The 20723-nt window shown below is 46.2% G+C and overlaps 2 protein-coding genes across 2 annotated transcripts in view; both read right to left on the bottom strand.

The window, feature by feature from the left end:
• LOC119977746 overlaps positions 1 to 7195 on the bottom strand; it is a 52874-nt gene extending 45679 nt beyond the window's left edge. Inside the window, exon 1 of the mRNA XM_038818951.1 lies at positions 7051 to 7195. Coding sequence (XP_038674879.1) covers positions 7051 to 7096 — 46 coding nt within the window. The 5' untranslated portion in view covers positions 7097 to 7195. The remainder of the gene's footprint in view (positions 1 to 7050) is intronic.
• A 9373-nt stretch (positions 7196 to 16568) lies between these two features.
• LOC119977603 (macrophage-expressed gene 1 protein-like) lies at positions 16569 to 20476 on the bottom strand. The gene has a single exon (XM_038818728.1). The coding sequence runs from the start codon at positions 19884 to 19886 to the stop codon at positions 17727 to 17729; it is 2160 nt and encodes a 719-aa protein (XP_038674656.1). The 5' UTR covers positions 19887 to 20476; the 3' UTR covers positions 16569 to 17726.
• Positions 20477 to 20723: the final 247 nt, after the last annotated feature.

Here is a 20723-nt window from a genome sequence, read left to right as displayed (position 1 = left end):
TGCTCGGACGAGCAGGATCGTACCAGACATCTACAGATGCTGAAAGATGCCCTCGTATGAACGGGATATGGCGCTCGACTGATTGATCGACAGTTCCATCACGCAACAGCAAAAAACCACACTGATCTCCTCAGAAGACAAATATGGGACACAACCGACAGACTACCCTTTCTCATCCAGTATTTCCCCAGAGCGGAGAAACTACGACATCTTCTTCGAATCCTTCAACATGTCATCGATGAAGACAAACAGCTTGCCAAGGTCATCCCCACACCTCCACTACTTGCCTTCAAACAACCGCGCAACCTCAAACAAACCATTGTTTGCAGCAAACTACCCAGCCTTCAGAACAGCGACCACGACACCACACAACCCTGCCATGGCAATCTCTGCAAGACATGCCAGATCATCAACATGGATACCACCATTACACGTGAGAACACCACCCACTAGGTACACGGTACATACACATGCGACTCGGCCAATGTTGTCTACCTCATACGCCGCAGGAAAGGATGCCCCGAAGCGTGGTACATTGGTGAGACCATGCAGACGCTGCAACAATGGATGAATGGATATCGCGCGACAATCGCCAGGCAGGAATGTTCCCTTCCAGTCGGGGAACACTTCAGCAGTCAAGGGCATTCAGTCTCTGATCTCCGGGTAAGCGTTCTCCAAGGCGGCCTTCAGGACGCACGACAACGCAGAATCGCCGAACAGAAACTTATCGCCAAGTTCCGCACACATGAGTACGGCCTCAACCAGGGCATTGGATTCATGTCGCGTTACATTTACCCCCCACCATCTGGCCAGGGCTTGCGAAATCCTACCAACTGTCCTGGTTTGAGACAATTCACACCTCTTTAACCTGGGATTACCCCTCTCTCTGGATCTGTAAAGACTTAATTCCCGGCAAATGCTCACATTGAAAGTGAAATGAAAATGAAAATCACTTATTGTCACGAGTAGGCTTCAATGAAGTTACTGTGAAAAGCCCCTAGTCGCCACATTCCGGCGCCTGTCCGGGGTATCGTCTAGCATCTTTGACTTTGTCTATATATATGTTTCTGGAACCTACCTCTTCATTCAATTGAGGAAGGAGCAGTGCTCTGAAAGCTAGTGATTTGAAACAAAGCTGTTGGACTTTAACCTGGTGTTGTAAGACTTCTTACAATATAGAAACAGACCATTCAGCTCAACTGGTCCGTGCTATATTTGTGCTCCACACAGATCTCCTCCCACCACTGTTCGTCTAATCATAATCAGCATAACCTCCCCTTTTCATGTGTTTGTCTAACTTTTCCTTAAAAATATCTGTGCTCATCTCCTCAACAACCTCATGTGATAGTGGGCTGGATTCTCTGGCTGCGGCCGCCCGGCGACCGGAGAATCCCATCCGTTGTCAATGGACTTTTCCATTGTCCACGTCTCGCCCATGGGGTTGGGCGGGACGTAAGAATCCAGCCCAGTGAATTCCACACTCACCCACGTTCCATGTCAGCATGTGCTCATTAAATAACCAACTTACAGTGCACACTTCCTGTAATAATGTGTTCAAATCAATCCAGGATTATAACATGGAAGGATTTGTTTTAAATTCTAAAGTTGAAAAGGCCCCATGGTTTATCTCAAATCTGCCCTGATCTTAACTAGTGTGTTACCAATGGCCTTACTGGACCACAAATCATAATAATAATAATCTTTATTATTGTCACAAAATAGATTTACATTGAAGTTACTGTGAAAATCCCCTAACTGCCACATTCCGGTGCTGTTCGGGTACACAGGGGAAGAATTCAGAATGTCCAATTCACCTAATAGCATGTCTTTCAGGACTTGTGGGAGGAAGCTGGAGCACCCGGAGGAAACCCGCGCAGACATAGGGAGAACATGCAGATTCCACACAGACAGTGACCCAAGCGGGAATTCAACCCGGGACCCTGGTGCTGTGAAGCAACAGTGCTAACCACTGTGCTACCGTGCTGCCCATAACAGGGAAGGGAAATCATCAGTCAATATTCCTACCTTTTGGTTAGAACCTGTGATCCCATGGAAAGTAGATGAGTGTGGTGGTCAGGTGACAAGACAGCTAGTCCTAATTTTGTTGTTCTAAGTGTTTGAATAGTCTAGTGACAGGTGGACCAGAGCGTTCCGAGAAGGTGGTCCACCACTGCCTTCTCAAGAGCAATTCAGGACGAGCAACAAATGTGAATCATGCTCACAGCCCCAAAAAAATTTAATAATTTTTCAAAACCATGATCTAGAAATTTAGCAAGTTTATTTTTAGTTACTAGTTAGGGAGGAAATCACTAAGTTGGGTGTTGGAGTCGCCTGTGTCCTTTTAATGTAGGATCAGGAGGAATACTCTTCCTCTTCCCAACACCAGACTCAGGAAAGTTCCTGCCTGTACAGTGCTGTATAGTTCTATGTTCTATGTTTCATGCCTCTCATAATTTGGCAGAGGATAACTGACACCTATGAAATTGTACCCGAGCATGAAATAGTGTCATCAAGGGAAGCAGGAAATAATTAGAGGTAAAGAAAAAGACAACAAATTAAATCCAACTTTAATTTGTTCCTTCTTTTCGGTGAGGCAGATGCTAAATGTTAAAAGCCTCCAAAACGCGAAACTGAGAAATCTATTACAAGAGATTTTATGTTTGGCTGCTGGGTGTGACACGTTCCCCTCCCATCAAGACACCCCACAGGCCTAAATCCAGAGTTTAGATATAGGTTGGCATGATCCTATGTTTAATTAATCTACTGATGGATTTCATAGAATAGTTACATTGCAGAAGGAGGCCATTCAGCCCACCAAGTGTGTGCCAGTTCCTCCAAGAGAAACTTGTACCATTTCCCCATGTTTTCCCCATTGCACTGGACTTCTTTTCTCTTTAGGTGCTTATCCAATTCCCTATACTTTATCAGGAAACTAAGGAAATTCAGCATGTCCACGTTGACTCTTACCAATTTTTACAGATGCACAATAGAAAGCATCCTATCTAGCTACATCACAGCCTGGTATGGCAACTGCTCGGCCCAAGGCGATAAGAAACTACAGACAGTCGTGAACACAGCCCAGACCATCAGGCGAACCTGCCTCCCATCCATTGACTCTGTCTACACCTCCCACTGCCTTGGGAAATCGGGCAGCATAATCAAAAACCCCTGCCACCCGGGTTATTCTCTCTTCCAAACTTCTTCCATCAGGCAGGAGATACAAAAGTCTGAGAACACGAACTAACAGGTTCAAAACAAACTTGCCAGATTCCTGGATGACCCTCTTATGGACTAAACTGATCTCTTCACACGTCTTCTCTACTGAGTAGTACTACACTCTATATGCTTACCCGTTGCCTGTGCCTATGCATTTACATTGTGTATTTTATGTATGTCCTATGTTTTTTTTTCATGTATGGAACAATCTGTCTGGACAGTACAGAGAACAGAACAATACTTTTCACTGTACCCCCGGTACACAAGATAATAAAACAGATCCATTCCAATCCACTCTCTGGGTGTGCATGTCAGGTCCTTTCCACTCACGGCGTTAGAAGATTTTTCTGCATTTCATCACTAGTTCTTTTGCCAATATCTGAACCACACTATCTTCTAGTTCTTGGCCCTTCTGGCAGTAGGATCAGTTTCTCTAGATCAACTCTGTCCAGGCACCTGATGATTTCACACACTCCTATCAAATCTCCTTTCAATCTCCTCTTCTCTAAGAAAAGCAATTCCAGCTTCTCCAATCTATCTACCTCTCACCAAGTCTATCACCAAGGACCATTCTCATAAATCTTGTCCACATTTTCCTGAAAGCTTTCACATCCTTCCTGAAGTGTAGTAAGAATTGGACACATACACCAGTTTAGGTTAAATCAGTGTTTGATTCAAAAAGATTCATCATAACCTTCTTGCTGTTATACTCAATGCCTCTATTTACGAAGTCCAAGGTCTTATATTAGTGACCACTTTCTCGATATGCCCTGCCACCTTTGATGACTTGTGCAAAATACCCTTGGATCCTCTATTCCTGACCACCCCCCCCCCGCCCCCCCCCCCCCCCTTGAAATAATGCCTCATTATTTTTCATTGCCTTATTCTGCCTACCAAAATGTACCACTTCACATATCTCTGCATTAAATTTAACTTGCTGTATGTGTTTTCCCATTGTACCAACCTGTTTGTGTCCTCTTAAAGTCTATCACTGTCCTCCTCACAGTTCACAGCACTGAGAAGTTTTGCGTCATCTTCAAATTTTGAACTTATGCAATGCACACGCAGTTCTGGGTTATTAATATATATCCAGAAAAGTAGGTATCAATGTTTAACAATTCAAATCTTAGGTGGGGGAAATGAAACAGGGTCTGTTTGAAGCGAAACTGGTGTCAAGATGATATTTCATTTATTCAGATAAAATGCATTGATCTCAATAAAACATTGCCCTGCCACTATCACCATACCCTTTTATTTACACAATGATTTAGAGATATGAGAAATTTGCAGCTTTCAAAATGAGACAAGCTAACTCATCAGTCATCAACATGCCTGGAATACTGCAGTTCCAACTGGTTCACATATTTAATTGCTGAGTCTATGGGATGTCATCCGGAAACCAGTTTCACTTCAAAAAATGCTTCAAATAAATGCTACTTAACTTCCCTGTCACCCACCCCACCTTCTCCCTACCTCTAGCCCCAGAAGGATTTGTGTTGTTGAACATTGATGTTGTCATTGACCTTGGAAATGAAAATGATCCATTAAAGGGTGACTGACTTGAAAAATGTTACGCAAAACTTTATTAAGTATTTTAGTTGCTCACTGTCAAGAAATGTAAAATCAAGCACAATTAGATTTTGTAAAATAGGCATTTCCAAAGTTGATTTCGAACTCCATTCCACAGAATCCCTACAATGCAGAAGGAGACCATTTGGCCCATCGAGTCTGCACCAACCCTCTGAAAGGGCACCCTACCTAGGCACACACCCCCAACCTATCCCTGTAACTCCAACTAACCTGTCTATCTTTGGACAAAATGGAGTAATTGTGTGGGCAGCACGGTGGCATAGTGGTTAGCACTGCTGCCTCACAGTACCGAGGACCCCGGTTTGATCCCAGTTCTGGGTCACTCTCTCCGTGTGGAGTTTGCATATTCTCCCCGTGTCTGCGTGGGTCTCACACCAAAAAAGGTGTGATGGATTGATTGACCACACTAAGTTGCCCTCTAATTGGGAAAAAAGGAATTGGGCACTCTGAAATTATTTTTAAAATAACTGAGGGGTTACTTTTTAGCATGACCAATCCACCTAACCTGCACATATTTGGACTTTGGGAGGAAACCGGAGCTCCCAGAGGAAACCCACGCAGACTCATGGTGAAAGTGCAAACTCCACACAGTCACCCAAGGCCAGAATCAAACCTGGGTCCCTGTAGCTGTGAGGCAGCAGTGCTAACCACTGTGCCACCGTGCCGCCATTGTCTGCCAATCTGACAGATACACTAATCTATTAAAAATAGCATACAAGGGGAATTACCTACACAGAGGCACACAAAGCTCACTATTCATACAGTGTAATTGCTATATCTAAATGTTTCTACCGGAAATATTTTACATTTTAGAATGGTGACATCAAACACGCAATCAGGGTCAGGCATTCACAGATCGGTAAAGTTCTTTCTCCGTTATTATATTAATGTGCTTATCCGTGCACTCAGCAGATATAACAAAGTGTAATTATGACAACTAGATGTGAGAAAAACACAGTGGGAAACATCATTTCCTTTTAGGACAGGCAATATCAAAAATGCCATTTTAGTTTAGCTACAGTATGGAGAAAGAAGTAAATTCCAATTATACTTGAAGAAATTATTAAGAAAAAGACTAAAATATTAAAACAGAATATATTAACTTTTATTTTAGGTGCATTAAGTGTAGATGTAGATTTATTTGACTTTTTCTACATGAATAGACAAATGATAAAAATATTAAAAACATAAAAATACAAAACTTGTTTCAAATAATAACTTGTCTTTCTCAAATAGCGCCTGGAGGGGAAATTGCTCCCAAAACTAAAAACGAATGGGTGTATGATGTACACTTCGATACTAAGATGCAGACTTGTACAAATTATTTTAAACGGTAGATAAAACTTGACCTACATTGACCCAGAATTTCGAAAGATGAAGTGACTGTGACTGAAAAAAATCCCTACATTTTCTTAGATTATGTTAATTGCCTTGCTGATACAATACCACACTTGCTGCTACTCTGCTGTATAATAGCATTGTATGAATAGATAACTATACAATATTCGCTCTTTGTAATCTTGCCTGCAAGTTTTGAAAACCAAGGCTTTAGAGTCTTGCACTAATTTTGACCTAAACATTTTCAGCCTTGTTGGCTGTTGCTTTCATCTTGTTCTCTGGTGTTTGCACATCATCATTGAGTACGAAGGAGGGCACTAAACTTTTCCTTTTCTAGTATATGCCGACTGGTAATTCTCTTTTGAAGCTATTATTGAAACTGCATCCTGAGCCTTTCAGACAATACATTTCAGATCAGAACAACTCACTGAGCAAAATATGTTGCCTTCAACTTCCTCTTCTCCAACTTTCTTGTCAAATAATTTAAATCTGTATCTTTGGTTACTCACCTCCCACCAGTGGAAGTGAGTTCCTCCTATCTACTCTGTCAAAACCCCTGCTAATTTTCAATGAATGATATAAGTAGTTGAGTTTTGTGAAGTGGTTTTGCTGAGAGATGTTAAAAGTTTTGCCAAAGCTACAGCCACTGGTTAAATATACTGTCAAACGATTGCAAATTAGTTATTTTAGTTTTCCTCCCTGTTTAAGAATTTTCCATTGTTAATAGAAATCCATTAGATCTGATGTTGTTTTTCAGATGACTTCAGAGAATTGAAAAATGATACAAATAATGATCCAAAGAAGCTACAATGGTCTATGTAATCCCTTGAAAGAATCAATGCCACTCTAAAAAGAAAGGTCCTTAGTTGTCCCCAGTCAACTGAACTCTCAATCATTTTTACTCACCAAGACTGAGGAGTTGGAAGTAGACATAGATGTTGCAGGATTGCATTGTTTCAGCTCCGAATTGGTTCGCAGTCAGAGTTTGAAAACCTGATTTTTCCTCATTGCACCAGAAATTAACACCACCCTCACACCATGATGACACGGTTTTGATTTCTGCCCTTAAATGGTAAAAAAAAAGCCCAAACGAACACGGCTCCAATTTGTTTTCGAGCGTTTCCTGAACTACTGATGTGAGCATTGCTAATAACGACACATCCTAAACTTCTCAGAAATGTGTTGCTCTGACAGTCACACGCAAGCTGGTTAATAGAACTGATGAAAGGAAGAATCACAATCCCTTCTATACAGCTGGCTGCCTCAATTATTGGACAAATTGTAGAATTGAGCTCTTGCCGCTTGAGATCTTAATCATTTATTACTTGCTATTTGAAGTATCCGGAACCTGATCAATTCCAGTAGCATCAATGGAAATAGATCGGAAAAACAAGTGCAGAATGTTGTTTACAATAAGCAGATCGGATGGGAAATACTCAATGATCGGTGCAATAAAAACCTGCAGCAAAAAACATCTTGAAGCGTAGGAGAATGCGCCTGAACTGTAGTCTGCAGCACTGGTTTATAATCTTGGGTGGCATAATAGCACAGTGGTTAGGACTGTTGTTTCACAGTTCCAGGGTCCCAGGTTTGATTCTCGGTCTTGGGTCACTGTCTGTGAGGAGTCTGCACGTTCTCCCCGTGTCTGCGTGGGTTTCCTCCGGGTGTCCCGGTTTCCTCCCACAATCCAAAGATGAAAATGAAAATTGCTTATTGTCACGAGTAGGCTTCAATGAAGTTACTGTGAAAAGCCCCTAGTCGCCACATTCCGGCGCCTGTTCGGGGAGGCTGGTACGGGAATCGAACCGTGCTGCTGGCCTGCTTGGTCTGCTTTAAAAGCCAGCGATGTGGCCTGGTGGATTGGCCATGCTAAACTGCCCTTAGTGCCCAAAGAGGTTAAGTGGGGTTACTGGATTACAGGGATAGGGTGGAGATGTGGGCTTAAATGGGGTGCTCTTTCCAAGGGCTGGTGCAGACTCGATGGGCTGAATGGCCTCCTTATGCACTGTAAGTGCTATGATTCTATGATTAATTTAAAGATACAAAGCAATTTGATTTGTCCAGCAGAAAATGAGGGGCATTTTACACTGACCAAAATAGCTGTTTCAAAGTTGACAAATGGAACATTTTGTACTTTTTGCACCCCGTGTCAACATCCAAAACACTTAGATCAAGCATAAAATGGATAAGATAGAGAGCAATGACTTGGCAATAACTACCTTTAACAGAGTAAAACGTCCCAAGGCGTTTCACAGATGCGTTCAAAACAAAATTTGACACTAAGTCACATTCAGAAACAGTAGGGAGGATGATCAAAGCTTGGCCAATTAAGTAATTTTTTGGCACCGTTTAAAATATTTCAAAATATATTAAAATATCACCCAGAGGGTGGTGAGGATCTGAAACTCACTATCTGAAAGGGTGGTAGAGGAGGGAATCCTCATAACATTTAAGAAGCATTTAGATAAGCACTTAAAATACTATAGCATACAAGGTTACATTTGCTGGAAAACTCTGTGACTCCATGACTAAAGGGTAAAAGAGGATAGAGAGGTGCAGAGGTTTAGGAATGCAATGCAATTCCAGAACCTAAGGCCTTGGCAGCTAAAGGCAAGGGCAACAATGGTGGGGTGATTAAAATCAAGCATGGTCAAGAGGCAGGAATTAGAGGAGCAACGAGATCTCTGAGGCTTGTGGACTAGAGAATATTACAGAGATACGGAGGGGATGATGCCCTGCAAGAATAATAAAACGGGAATGCAGATTTTAAAATTAAGACATTGATTAACCGGGTGCTAATGTAGGCCAGCAGGCTCGAGGGTAATGTGCACACGAGGATAAAGACAGCGGGATTCTGGATGACTTCAAAATTATGCAAGCTAGCCAAGTCTTGAGGTAACAAAGGCTTAGATAAAGGTCAACATTAGATGAGCTAAGGTGGGATGATGTTGGATAATGTTACAGGTGTGGAAATTAACCGCATTAGTAATGGAACAAATTTGTGGTTGAATATGACCAAGGCCTGGAAGATAAATTTGCCACTTCCCTGCAAAGGTCCAAGAAAAAAATCCATTCTTTTTAGGGAGATGAAATAAAATGAAAGGTAACTATTGTCTATTGTAAAGAAAGTTGGGAATATCACTCATTTAAAAATAACATGATTAAATTTAGCAATTAAGTTGATTTTTGTGGAGAGGCACGGTGGCGCAGTGGTGAGCTCTACTGCCTCACAGTGCCGAGAACCTGGGTTCAATCCCCGTCCCAGGTCACTGTTCGTATGGAGTTTTCACGTTCTCTCTGTGTTTGCATGGGTCTCGAGCCCACAACCCAAAGATGTGCAGGGTAAGCGGATTGGCCACTCTCAATTGCCCCTTAATTGGAAAAAGAAGAATTGGATACTCTGAGTTGACTATTGTATTTTTCATCATTACGAAGTTCTCTTCTTTTAAAGGTCTTAGTCTCCCACCAAAAGCTTTGGTTTCAACTTGTTATTTTAAGAAAGAAAGTGTTTGCATTTATATAGTGCCTTTCACAACCTGAGAAAATCCCAAAGTACTTTACAGCCAACAAGGTATTTTTCAAATGTTGTCACAGCTGTACAATGTAGGAGCCACGCCAACCAATTTATACCCAGCAAGGTCCAAGACAAGATTATTTTATGCCCAATTGACTGAAGTTGGATTGTGTAATCTTAGAATGTTAATCGATCAATCCTATTAGTAACACTCGAACAGGCATACCAATTTGCCCCATTGCCATCCAATCAGCTGAACTGCTGGAAAAGCTAGAGCAAAAGATACAAAAATTTTGCCCAGGTAAAATTCAAGTATGTTTTTTTTTAAACTCAGACAATAGCAGCACGGTAACATAGTGGTTAGTTATGGCTGCACAGCTGCAGGGTCCCAGGTTCGATTCCCGGCTTGAGTCACTGTCTGTGTGGAGTTTGCACGTAGTAGAAGCCAGGTATTTCTAATACACCTAATATAGGTAAAAGATAGCTGTTTAAGCGTAAATATTAATCCCCAGTTTTAAAATTAAAGAAAACACATATTTTGCAAACTCATTGTCATAGTTTTAAATTAACATAGAAGTCTGATAAGACAAACACTTTTCATTACATTTCTCCAAGGACAAGGGCTGAACCCATGGCAACGAGGTGGCAGGAGTGAAGGTTCTACTGTTCTCACGCCGTTCAAGATTAGGGCGAATCACATCCCATGACTTATAGAAGCTGAAACATTTTAGACTATGTTGCCTTGTTTTTAAAGTTTGGACAGTTAGAACATCGAATCAAATATATATTTGATTCCAACATTCTCATTACAACAATTTTATAAAAGCAGCATCATTTACTTTACTAGATTGAAATAGACAGTTTGAATTATATTTTTGGAGTCATGTCCAGCATTGTATGATGAGATAGCATGAGGTCGCCATTGTTGCAGTAGACAGGTCAGCATAAAACCAGTTTTTGCTAGCTTTGATAAAGCACAATATTGCATTCTTTAACATGCACAAGTAGGCAGACAGGCAACAATTAGAAGTAATGTTACATATTGAAGATGGACAGCTTGCCGTCAGATCAAATGTGTTTGAGTCTAACCCAAACCAATTAGGATTATATTGGGGTGTGATCAGATCACTTAAGACAGATATGAAACAGTATAACAATAGAAGATTTTGCCGCCATTTTAGAGAGCTAGGTTAGGGTTAGGTTAGAGAGAGTTAGGTTAGGTTAGAGAGAGAGAGGGTTAGAGAGAGAGAGAAAGAGTTTTAGGATAGTTTTTGTTGGTAGGTTAGAAGCATCTATACTTTGATCTGAACTATTCACTGTCTCTCTGTATTCATATTTCATTTTCAGACTTTGACTTCAGACTTTGACTTTTTTTTAATAAATTTAGAGTACCCAATTATTTTTTTTTTCCAATTAAGGGGCAATTTAGCGTGGCCAATCCGCCTACCCTGCACATCTTTGGGTTGTGGGGGTGAAACCCACGCAAACACGGGGAGAATGTGCAAACTCCACACGGACAGTGACCCAGGGCCGGGATTCGAACCCGGGTCCTCAGCGCCGTAGGCAGCAATGCTAACCGCTGCGCCACCGTGCTGCCCCCAGACTTTGACTTTTAAAAGTTATGTTTCGAGCTGTTTGTCTAAGAAGATAATTCCTGTGATTCTTTGAAAGCTTCAAATTGTCAACGAATTGCCTTTTAAGTGACTTTCAAGTTGTGATCAATAGAAGACAAATAAAACTATTCTTATTTGCACCTGACAAGTTTCAACTTGAATTTCTACTGAGTTCCAGTAATCGCAAGTGCAGCTGGTAACCTTGAATTGAATGGGTTCAAAATCCCTCAACTGACACAGTCGAAATCCTACAACTGGCGTAGTCGGCAACAGGGGAGGAGTTCTGATACGACCTTCGGAGAGGTTCGGAAAGCTTCGTGAAAAATCGGAGGCGGCCCAGGCGACGACGGAAGCTTCAGGAATAATCGGAGGAGGCCCGGAAGACAGTCGGAACCCACGGCTAGACTGGGTTAAGAGATATCTTTTTCACCCATTAAAAGTCTTAAAGCCGCATCAATCAGTGCTTCGACTCTGAAAAGGACATTTTTATAGACTGTGTTAAATCAATCAGGTGCCGGTCGTTGAGACTAACACAGCCTACACACAAAAAGTTAGGTGAAAGGTTGAATTTATGGCTGATCCAGATGAAAGTATAGATTCAGAGCCTTTAGAAAGCAGAAAATTACTCCCTATAACGATAAAAGGAGGATCTGGGATACCAGGGGCGCGATTCTCCCAGAGAGGGAGAAATCGTAAGGCTGGCGTCAAATCCGGGCGGGTTTGATGCCAGCCTCCCCCTCCCCGACCGGGAACCGATTCTGGTCCCCGGTCGGGGCGAGCATGCCGCCGCCGTAAACTCCGGCATCGCGGGCTTAATGAATTTCGTTAAGCCCGCTTGCCAGAGTTTGCACCGGCTGATGCGTCATATGACGTCAGCCGCGCATGCGCGGATTGGAAGACTACAACCCGCGGATGACGTCATCGCGCATTTGCGCGAAACCCCGCATGCGCGGGCCGGGATGCCCCTCAGCCGCCCCGCGAAGTGATACAGCGGGGCGGCGGAAGGACAAAGAGTGCGCGGGTATCGGACCCGCTGCCCGCGATCGGTGCCCACCGATCGTGGGCCCATGGCACCCTTGGCACGGCCGTGGTACTGCCGTGCCAATCGGTGCCATGGTTTTAATAATCGGCACTTTACGGCCGTTTTTACGAACGGCCAGACCAGGTGTGTTTGCCGTTCGTAAAAACAGCCGTAAAGGGCTTGGAACTCGGCCCATCGGCCAGCTGAGAATCGCTGCTGGCAGTAAAAAAACGGCGGCAGCGATTCGTATCGGGAGTCGGGCGTGGGGGGGGGGAGAATAGCGGGAGGGCGTCAGACTAGCGTGGCAGTAAAATTTTACGAACCCCGCTATTCTCCGCACCGTCGTGAGTGCGGAGAATTGCGCCCCAGATGTTTCTATTGAAGATATGTTGGGGGATTTTGGTTCTTTCTTTCGTAAACCTCAAGAAAAATTGAATCAAAGTATGATATCCCCAGAGGACAGTGGTCCTTCGATAATATCAAGAGAGCATGGGGAAAATGCACACAACTGCACGGAGCAGAACGTACAAATTGGTCCCTGGTAAATGTGGGACAATTTCGCAGACAGCAAGAGATAATTACTAAAAATAAAACTGATCATGAGTATAGGTCCACTAAAGACCAACTAATTGCAGTTGTTGAAGAATTGCGAGATGCAAAATCCAAACTTGAATCTGACGATGAAATTAGAACTGATTTGGAAAACAAAATCTCTGAACTCCAGCAGTTACCTGTTCAAATCATAGAATTCCAAAATCAAATTTTTGAAGTGGAGTTAAAATACCAACTCACGTTCTCCCTGTGTCTGTGTGGGTTTCCTCTGGGTTCTCCGGTTTCCTCCCACAAGTCCCGAAAGATGTGCTGTTAGGTCATTTGGACATTCTGAATTCTCCCTCTGTGTACCCGAACAGGTACCTGAATGTGGCGACTAGGGACTTTTCACAGTAACTTAATTGCAGTATTAATGTAAGCCTACTTGTGACAATAATAAAGATTCTTATTTTGTCTGTATGCACTCCTCTGAGTGTTAATGAGAACAAAAGACAGACTACTGATTATACAGTTGTTTTCTGTTCTAAAAGCATTAAACTGAAAGATGGTGTTTTTCCTCATCCTGTTTTGAGTTCATTTAGAAAAAATAATTTTGAACCAGCAGCTTTTAATTATCATATGTCGACAAAATAACATCTAATTTTCTGCTGGGTCACTGTCTGTGTGGAGTCTGGGCGTTCTCCCTGTGCCTGCATGGGTTTCCTCCCGGTGCTCCGGTTTTCTCCCACAGTCCAAAGACGTGCGGGTTAGGTGGATTGGCCATGATAATTTGCCCTTAGTGACCAAAAAATGTGAGGAGGGGTTATTGGGTTACGGAGATAGGGTGGAAGTGAGTGCTTCAGTGGGTCGGTGCAGACTCGATGGGCCGAATGGCCTCCTTCTGCACTGTATGTTCTATGTAATCATTACTTGTTATATCAGGTAAGCTCTTAAATGACACATAATAAACACTAGCACCACCTTGACAAAATAACCTCATAACAACTTTGTATTTTTATCTTATATATCATGTAGATTTTGTTGATGGGTGTAAAGTATACCCTACAATGTGTGAACAAGCTAGAAACTATGCATCTGCATAACTGTGTGGGTCATGAAAAACTGGATAAACTGCTCCTCCACAAATGCTGACCAATCTTCTCTGTGTTCCCCCCACCCCTCTTTTATTTTCCTGCCTTAAATTTATTCCTCTGCACCAAGACTGTTAATATTAAGAGGGTCAACACTGAAGGAAATAATTTTTCATCAAAAAGAGTCTCTCCGAGTTGGCCCTTACAGACATTTTAAAAATAAACTGTAGTGATATAGACATTGATCATCCATCCATAGTTGTCCTTGAAATGGTGGTTTTCCGCTTAAAACACTGCAGTCCCACAATGGACGGGACAGTAGCACAGTGGTTAGCACTGTTGTTTCACAGTGCCAGGTTCCCAGGTTCGATTCCCGGCTTGGGTCACTGTCTGTGCGGAGATTGCCCGTTCTCCCCGTATCTGCATGGGTTTCCTCTGGGTGCTCCAGTTTCCTCCCACAAGTCCCAAAAGACGTGCCGTTAGTTAATTTGGACATTCTGAATTCTCCCTCAGTGTACCCGAACAAGCGCCGGAATGTGGCGACTAGGGGCTTTTCACAGTAACTTCATTGCAGCGTTAATGTAAGCCTACTTGTGACAAGAACAAAGATTATTATTATTTCAACCCACTGAAAATGAAGGTAATTAATATATGTTCAGTTGGCATATTGTATGACTTGGAGGGGAACCTGGAGATGATGATGTTCCCATGCGGTTGCCTTTTGGGAGGTGCAGCAGTGAATCCTGCAGATAATATACATTTCAATCATAGGGTGCTAGTACTGAAGGAAGTAGGTGGTTTTGCGTTCTCCCCATGTCTGAGTGGGTTTCCTCCGGGTGCTCCAGTTTCCTCCCACAATTCCCGAAAGGCGTGCTTGTTAGGTGAATTGGACATTCTGAATTCTCCCTCTGTGTACCCGAACAGGTTCCGGAATGTGGCGACTAGGGGATTTTCACAGTAACTTCATTGCAGTGTTAATGTAAGCCTACTTGTGACAATAATGATTATTATTATTAAAGTGTATCAAAATTAAAAATATAGGGCGCAATTCTCCTGATTGAAAACTAAGTGAAATTGCAGGTAGGAAAGCCGGGGTGTTTCCCGCTGGCACTAGGAGCAAACTTGACGTGCCATTCAATTTAAACCCAGGTTTTTAAACCCAGGATCAGGCTTTTCGACCCATTCAATGGCACTTCGGGGTTTCGATGGACCTGAGAGAGTGGGACCGAATCTCTCGACAGGTCTTGCCCCTCAGAAATTGGGGCACCAATTTTGAAGGGTGCCCTCATCTCAGAATAGTTGCAGCTCCCCCAGATCGCTGGCATAGCAACCCCCACCCCTTAATTGCTGACAAAACCCCCTCCTCCTCCTCATTACCCCCTTGAGCCCTCTCTCATTCACCCCCTCATTCACCCCTCAGACCCCCCCATTGGCAGTGCTAACCTAGTACTTTGTACTCTAAGATAGGGGGAACAAGGGGTAAGTACCCTCCCTACACCTGCATCCAAAGTGCTGAGGGGGGAATCCTACATGCGAGGTTCCAGTGGGGGGGGGGGGGGGGGGGGGGGGGGGGGAGAGGGGCTTGGGTTGCAGGGCCTCAGATCAGGGACGTTCCTGGGATGGGGGTTGATTGGCTTATCTTCCCATCTGCAGCCTTTAAACTGTTTTTCAGCATGCTAAATTCAAGTCTGTGAGGTGAAGATACAAGTATTCCCCTTAATGTGGTAGAAAGTGGTTCTTTTTGGAAATTCCATTGCCCTTTGACTTTCTCAATTCTGTGTGCATGCTCAGAAGCTAAAAGCATGGGACCGTATTGTTTACATTCAATTTCAGACCTTTCAAAAGCCTCCTGATTGACAGAATAAAGGAATGAAGGGTTATGGTGTTCGGGCCAGAAAGTGGAGCTCGCATTGAATGGCGGAGCAGGCTCGAAGGACCAGATGGCCTATTCCTGCTCCTAGTTCTTATGACAAGTCCAGGCAGTTCCAAAGGAAGGATTGCATTGGTTTATTTCTATAACTCTGCAGGGGTCTAGTAACTCTCAAGTACTTCCTCTTTTGAGCTGCTGTTTTTCTAACCGCCGTGTTTAAAAGAGGCTGTCTATTTGTTCTTCAGGACAGAGGTCGGGAGACTTGCCCGAAACCCATTTTTGCCTCCCACCCGATTCAACCCCATTCCCGCCACTGGTCCCGGCAAATTCCCCCATAATTTTTGAATCACTGAGAAACAAAGCTGTTGCACAGGAATAAATGTAAGGTGGAAATTGTTAAAAAGGGGAAAGGCACAGAGAAGGCCAGTCAACATCTGGGGAGAAGCAACGTTTCTAGCAATTTACAGAATCTCCATGCTTGCAGCCTTTGGCGTTTTCCTTATTCCCTTTCAACTTCCTTCACCGCAACATTGGTAGCTGTGTCTCCAGCTGCCCAACCCCCGAATTCTGGAATTTCTTGCCCATCTATCTTTCTCACTTCCGTTAAAGCACTCCTTAAATTCTACCACTTTGACCAAGATTTTAGTCCCCTGACCTAAGTTTGCTTTATGTGGCTCCGTATAAAACTTTGCTGATCAGCAACTGTGAAACGTCTTGGGATTTTTACCACATTTAAAGTGTGATATAAGTTTAAATTGTTACTGAAATGCACACAAAAAACAGGTGAAAGAATTCAACTCAATTTTATTTTTAAAACATACATCCATTTCATTTTTAAAAAGTGTTTTCCTCTCATGAGATTTCATTAGTAGTACTCAATATAGAGGGTTACTGTGGTTAAGAAAATTATATCTCATTCTCCTTATCATCCCATTTACAATTTCAATTGCTAGAACGATTTACAAACTTCAAATCACTGTTTCTTTTGAATCAAAATATTTGGATTGGTTTTAAAATGCTAAATCAAAAAGTAACGCCAAGATCAATAAACAGGTTGTGAACTTTGAGGTAGTGAACATGAATCACAGAATGTTTTCAGAGAAATAGGTTTGTCACTTCAGTCGGTGTTTATCTCAACAATGGTCCACGCGTCTTCTAATCCAACTCTAATATTCATTCTGTATTTCCTTTAATATTCCACCCAGTCTAATCCATTCTCCTACTTACTCTCACCCTGCCTTATCCCCTTCTATCCTAGTAATTCCCTACACCCTTTAAATATCCAATTCAGCCTGAATCACTCTCCCACTCAATGCCCCACACCCTGAAATGCCCCACCCAGTCTAAATTCACACAATCCTATCCATTCCCCACGTCTTAATATCCAAAACAGTTTAAACCACTTTCCTGATTACTGCTCCATCCCCTTTACTATCGCTCCTGTCTCATTCCACTCTCCTGGTCACTGCCCCTTTACCCTTCACTATCACAACTGTCTATCCCTCTCTCCTGGGTACTGCCCCCATACCCTTCACTATCACACCTGTCTACTCCTCTCTCCTGGGTACTGCCCCCATACCCTTCACTATCACACCTGTCTATCCCTCTCTCCTGGGTACTGCCCCCATGCCCTTCACTATCACACCTGTCTATCCCTCTCTCCTGGGTACTGCCCCCATACCCTTCACTATCGCACCTGTCTATCCCTCTCTCCTGGGTACTGCCCCCATACCCTTCACTATCACACCTGTCCATCCCTCTCTCTCCTGGTTACTGTCCCCAAACCACCAAGACTGAAGTGAGTTGTTTTTTTGGTCGTAGTAATACATGACTGAACATAGCAATGCCTGCACTGCAGAGGTTTATGTTGAATGACATTTTCAGCCCCATTCTTTCCGCACCACCCCCTCCCACCCCCACCCCTCAGGAATGTCTTTTCTGATCAGATTTCGCCATCCTGGACGAGAGGCCGCGAATCTGCGGCGTCCTGGGGTTCGGCAGAGTCGGGGTCGCCGCTGGACTTCCGCAGGGTTTGGTAGCCGCGGCTCTTCCAGCGCCTCCGGCCGTAGTAGGCGAGGGCGATCAGCGCCACCACGGCCAGGGTGACCGAGGAGGCGATGCCGGCCGTGGTGCCGGGGGACGGGCCCTCCGCGAACAGGCGGCTGGCGTCCGAGGCGCGGGCGGTTTTCCACAGCTTGGTGCGGCTGTCCTTGAGCCAGGGCTGCTGGTGCTCGGTCAGGACCACCACCGTGTTGGTGGGGCCGCCGCTCAGGAGCGGCAGCTGCGAGAAGGGCGGCGCGTTGAGGCGGGGCAGGCCGAGGCCCTGGTAGGCGCCGGACTTGACACAGTACAGCACCTGGCAGCCGTCGCTGATGTCGGCGCGGTGCTGGCTGTGGCCCGGGGGGCACCTCTTGGGGTCGGCCTGAGGGGCCTCGGTCTGCGGGCCGCCGTGCCGCCCGGCCAGCGGGTTGCCGGCCTCGCAGCTGAAGAAGCCGCCGAAGGGCACCGAGTGGCGGCTGCCCAGCTCGTAGTCGTTGCCCACGCAGACGCGCAGGCCGCGGAGCAGGAGCAGCGGGTAGAAGGAGGGCGGGCAGGAGCGGCCCCGGGTCAGCGGGTTGCCGGCGCCGCCGGCGATGTAGAGGCCGCCGAAGAGGTAGCCGGGGGCCGGGCGCAGCGGGCCTTGGGGGGCGGCCGCGCACCAGGAGGCCCGGAACTGGGCCCGGCGCACGTAGTAGGCGTCGCCGCACACGTCCTGGCAGCAGGTGGCCAGCAGCCAGCAGGTGTGGCAGTGCTGGCGGCACTCGTAGCGGCTGTAGGCCTCCTCGGCCAGGCCGGCGCGCAGCCGGGCGGCCGCGTAGCCGGGGGGGCAGCTGAAGGAGCCGGTGAGCGGGTTCCTCTGCTCCAGGCTGCGGCAGAGCGGCCCGGCGTCCGGGCCGGACAGCGGGCTGCACTCCTGGAAGGCCCCGCCGAAGGTGAAGTTGCGGAAGGAGTCGGCGCACGAGCCGTCCTCCAGGTTGGCGCCGAAGTTGAAGTTGGGCGAGGCGGCGTCCAGGCAGCCGGGGTGCGCGTTGACGGAGTAGTAGAGGCCGACGGCGCGCTCGACGGCCCGCGCCACCTGCAGGGCGGTGGGCTCGGGCAGCTCGGGCACGCTGCGCGGGCCCACCGCCAGGTGCAGGGGCTGGCCGGCCCGGTCGATGGCCACCAGGTGGCCGGCCAGCTGCTGCTGCCAGCGCTGCAGCGTGACGCCCGGGTAGAAGGGGGCGCCGCCGTGGCTCTCGATCCGCGAGTGCGAGCGGTTGCCCAGGTAGTGGCGGGTCTGCTGCTCCTCCTGGGCGGCCTGCGCGCCCAGGCCCAGGTTGACCGTGTGGAAGAAGGTGGCGCTGGCCGAGCCGGTGATGGACGCCTTGTCGTCCCGGCTGTCCGCCACGAAGCTGGAGCGCAGCTGGTCCTCCTGCAGCAGGCTGGCGCCGGCCTGCACCCCGGTCAGCAGGTGCGTGCCGTAGTCGCGGACCAGCAGCTCGGCGTAGTAGCGGGCGGCCGCCGTCTGGTTGTTCTCGATGTAGTTGCCGATCCGCACCAGCTGCTGGCGGAAGTCCCGGTCCAGCTGGAAGTGGGCCTGGACCCTGACCTCGTACACCAGGTTCCTCACCTGGATGCGGGTGGTCACGCTGGCGCCGCCGGCCTGCTGCATCCTCACCCGCTGGTTGTCGGCGGAGAACTTGCCGTTGAGGTAGGGCAGGAAGGACAGCTCGGCGTTGACCGAGGCGCTGGTGGTGCTCTCGTACTTGCGCCAGTCCTCGATCAGCTCGGACACCATGTCCACGCTGGTGCGCTTCAGCGGCACCACATACACCTGGTCCGGGATCAGGTACAGTCCGTCATCGGTGGTCCGGCACTGCGAGTAGCTGGCGTCCATCACCCTCCCCTTGTCCACGTTCCTCAGGTTGTCCCAGCCTCCGCCGGGCAGAACTTCGAGGGCAGTCAAGTCTTTCCGGATCTTCCGACATTCTGTCAGACTGTCCACACTCGGCCCTTGAAGCCCCGAGTCCACGGCTCCCACGGCCAGGATGCACAGCAAGGCATGGACCAGGACCAGGTACATCCTTCAGGAGCAATCTCCTCTATCTCTCTTTATTGGCGACTGAGCTCTTGCTATCGATTTCTATTTCACGGCACACTGTTTCTTCATTCGGTCTGGCAGAGAAATTCTCAAAGCGAAAGTCCAAAATCACACATCAGGTGCAGTTCAGCATGAACCAGGACCAAGCATATCCTTCAGGAGCAGTCTTCTCTCTCTCTATTCAGCATGAACCAGGACCAGGCATATCCTTCAGGAGCAGTCTTCTCTCTCTCTATTCAGCATGAACCAGGACCAGGCATATCCTTCAGGAGCAGTCTTCTCTCTCCCTCTCTCTATTCAGCATGAACCAGGACCAAGCTTATCCTTCAGGAGCAGTCTTCTCTCTCCCTCTCTCTATTCAGCATGAACCAGGACCAAGCATACCCTTCAGGAGCAGTCTTCTCTCTCCCTCTCTCTATTCAGCATGAACCAGGACCAAGCATACCCTTCAGGAGCAGTCTTCTCTCTCCCTCTCTCTATTCAGCATGAACCAGGACCAGGCATATCCTTCAGGAGCATTCTTCTCTCTCTCCCATTTATCTGTCTCTATCAGCTCCTGACTTGACCAGACTTTATTGGCGACTGAGCTCTTGCTATGATTTCTATTTCTATTTCACAGAGCACTGCTTCCTCATTAGTGCCTGGTGAAGTCTCAAAGGGGAAGTCCAAAATCACACATCAGGTGATCATCACTTTCATTTCCCACTCTACCCAGGCAAAAGAGTTAATTTACTGGCATCCAGCCATTATTCAATTTGGACGGAGAATAGATAGGAGCAGGTGATTGCCAAGCACTCTCTCTGCAATGTTACATTATAA

This window comes from Scyliorhinus canicula, chromosome 14 (genome assembly GCF_902713615.1).
Source record: "Scyliorhinus canicula chromosome 14, sScyCan1.1, whole genome shotgun sequence".
Classification (NCBI taxonomy): domain Eukaryota; kingdom Metazoa; phylum Chordata; class Chondrichthyes; order Carcharhiniformes; family Scyliorhinidae; genus Scyliorhinus; species Scyliorhinus canicula.
This window is presented reverse-complemented; position numbering and strand designations above follow the sequence as displayed.

What these genes read in the sequence shown, in the direction of transcription:
- LOC119977603 (XM_038818728.1), bottom strand. Translation starts at nt 19,886, where the DNA reads ATGTACCTGGTCCTGGTCCATGCCTTGCTGTGCATCCTGGCCGTGGGA.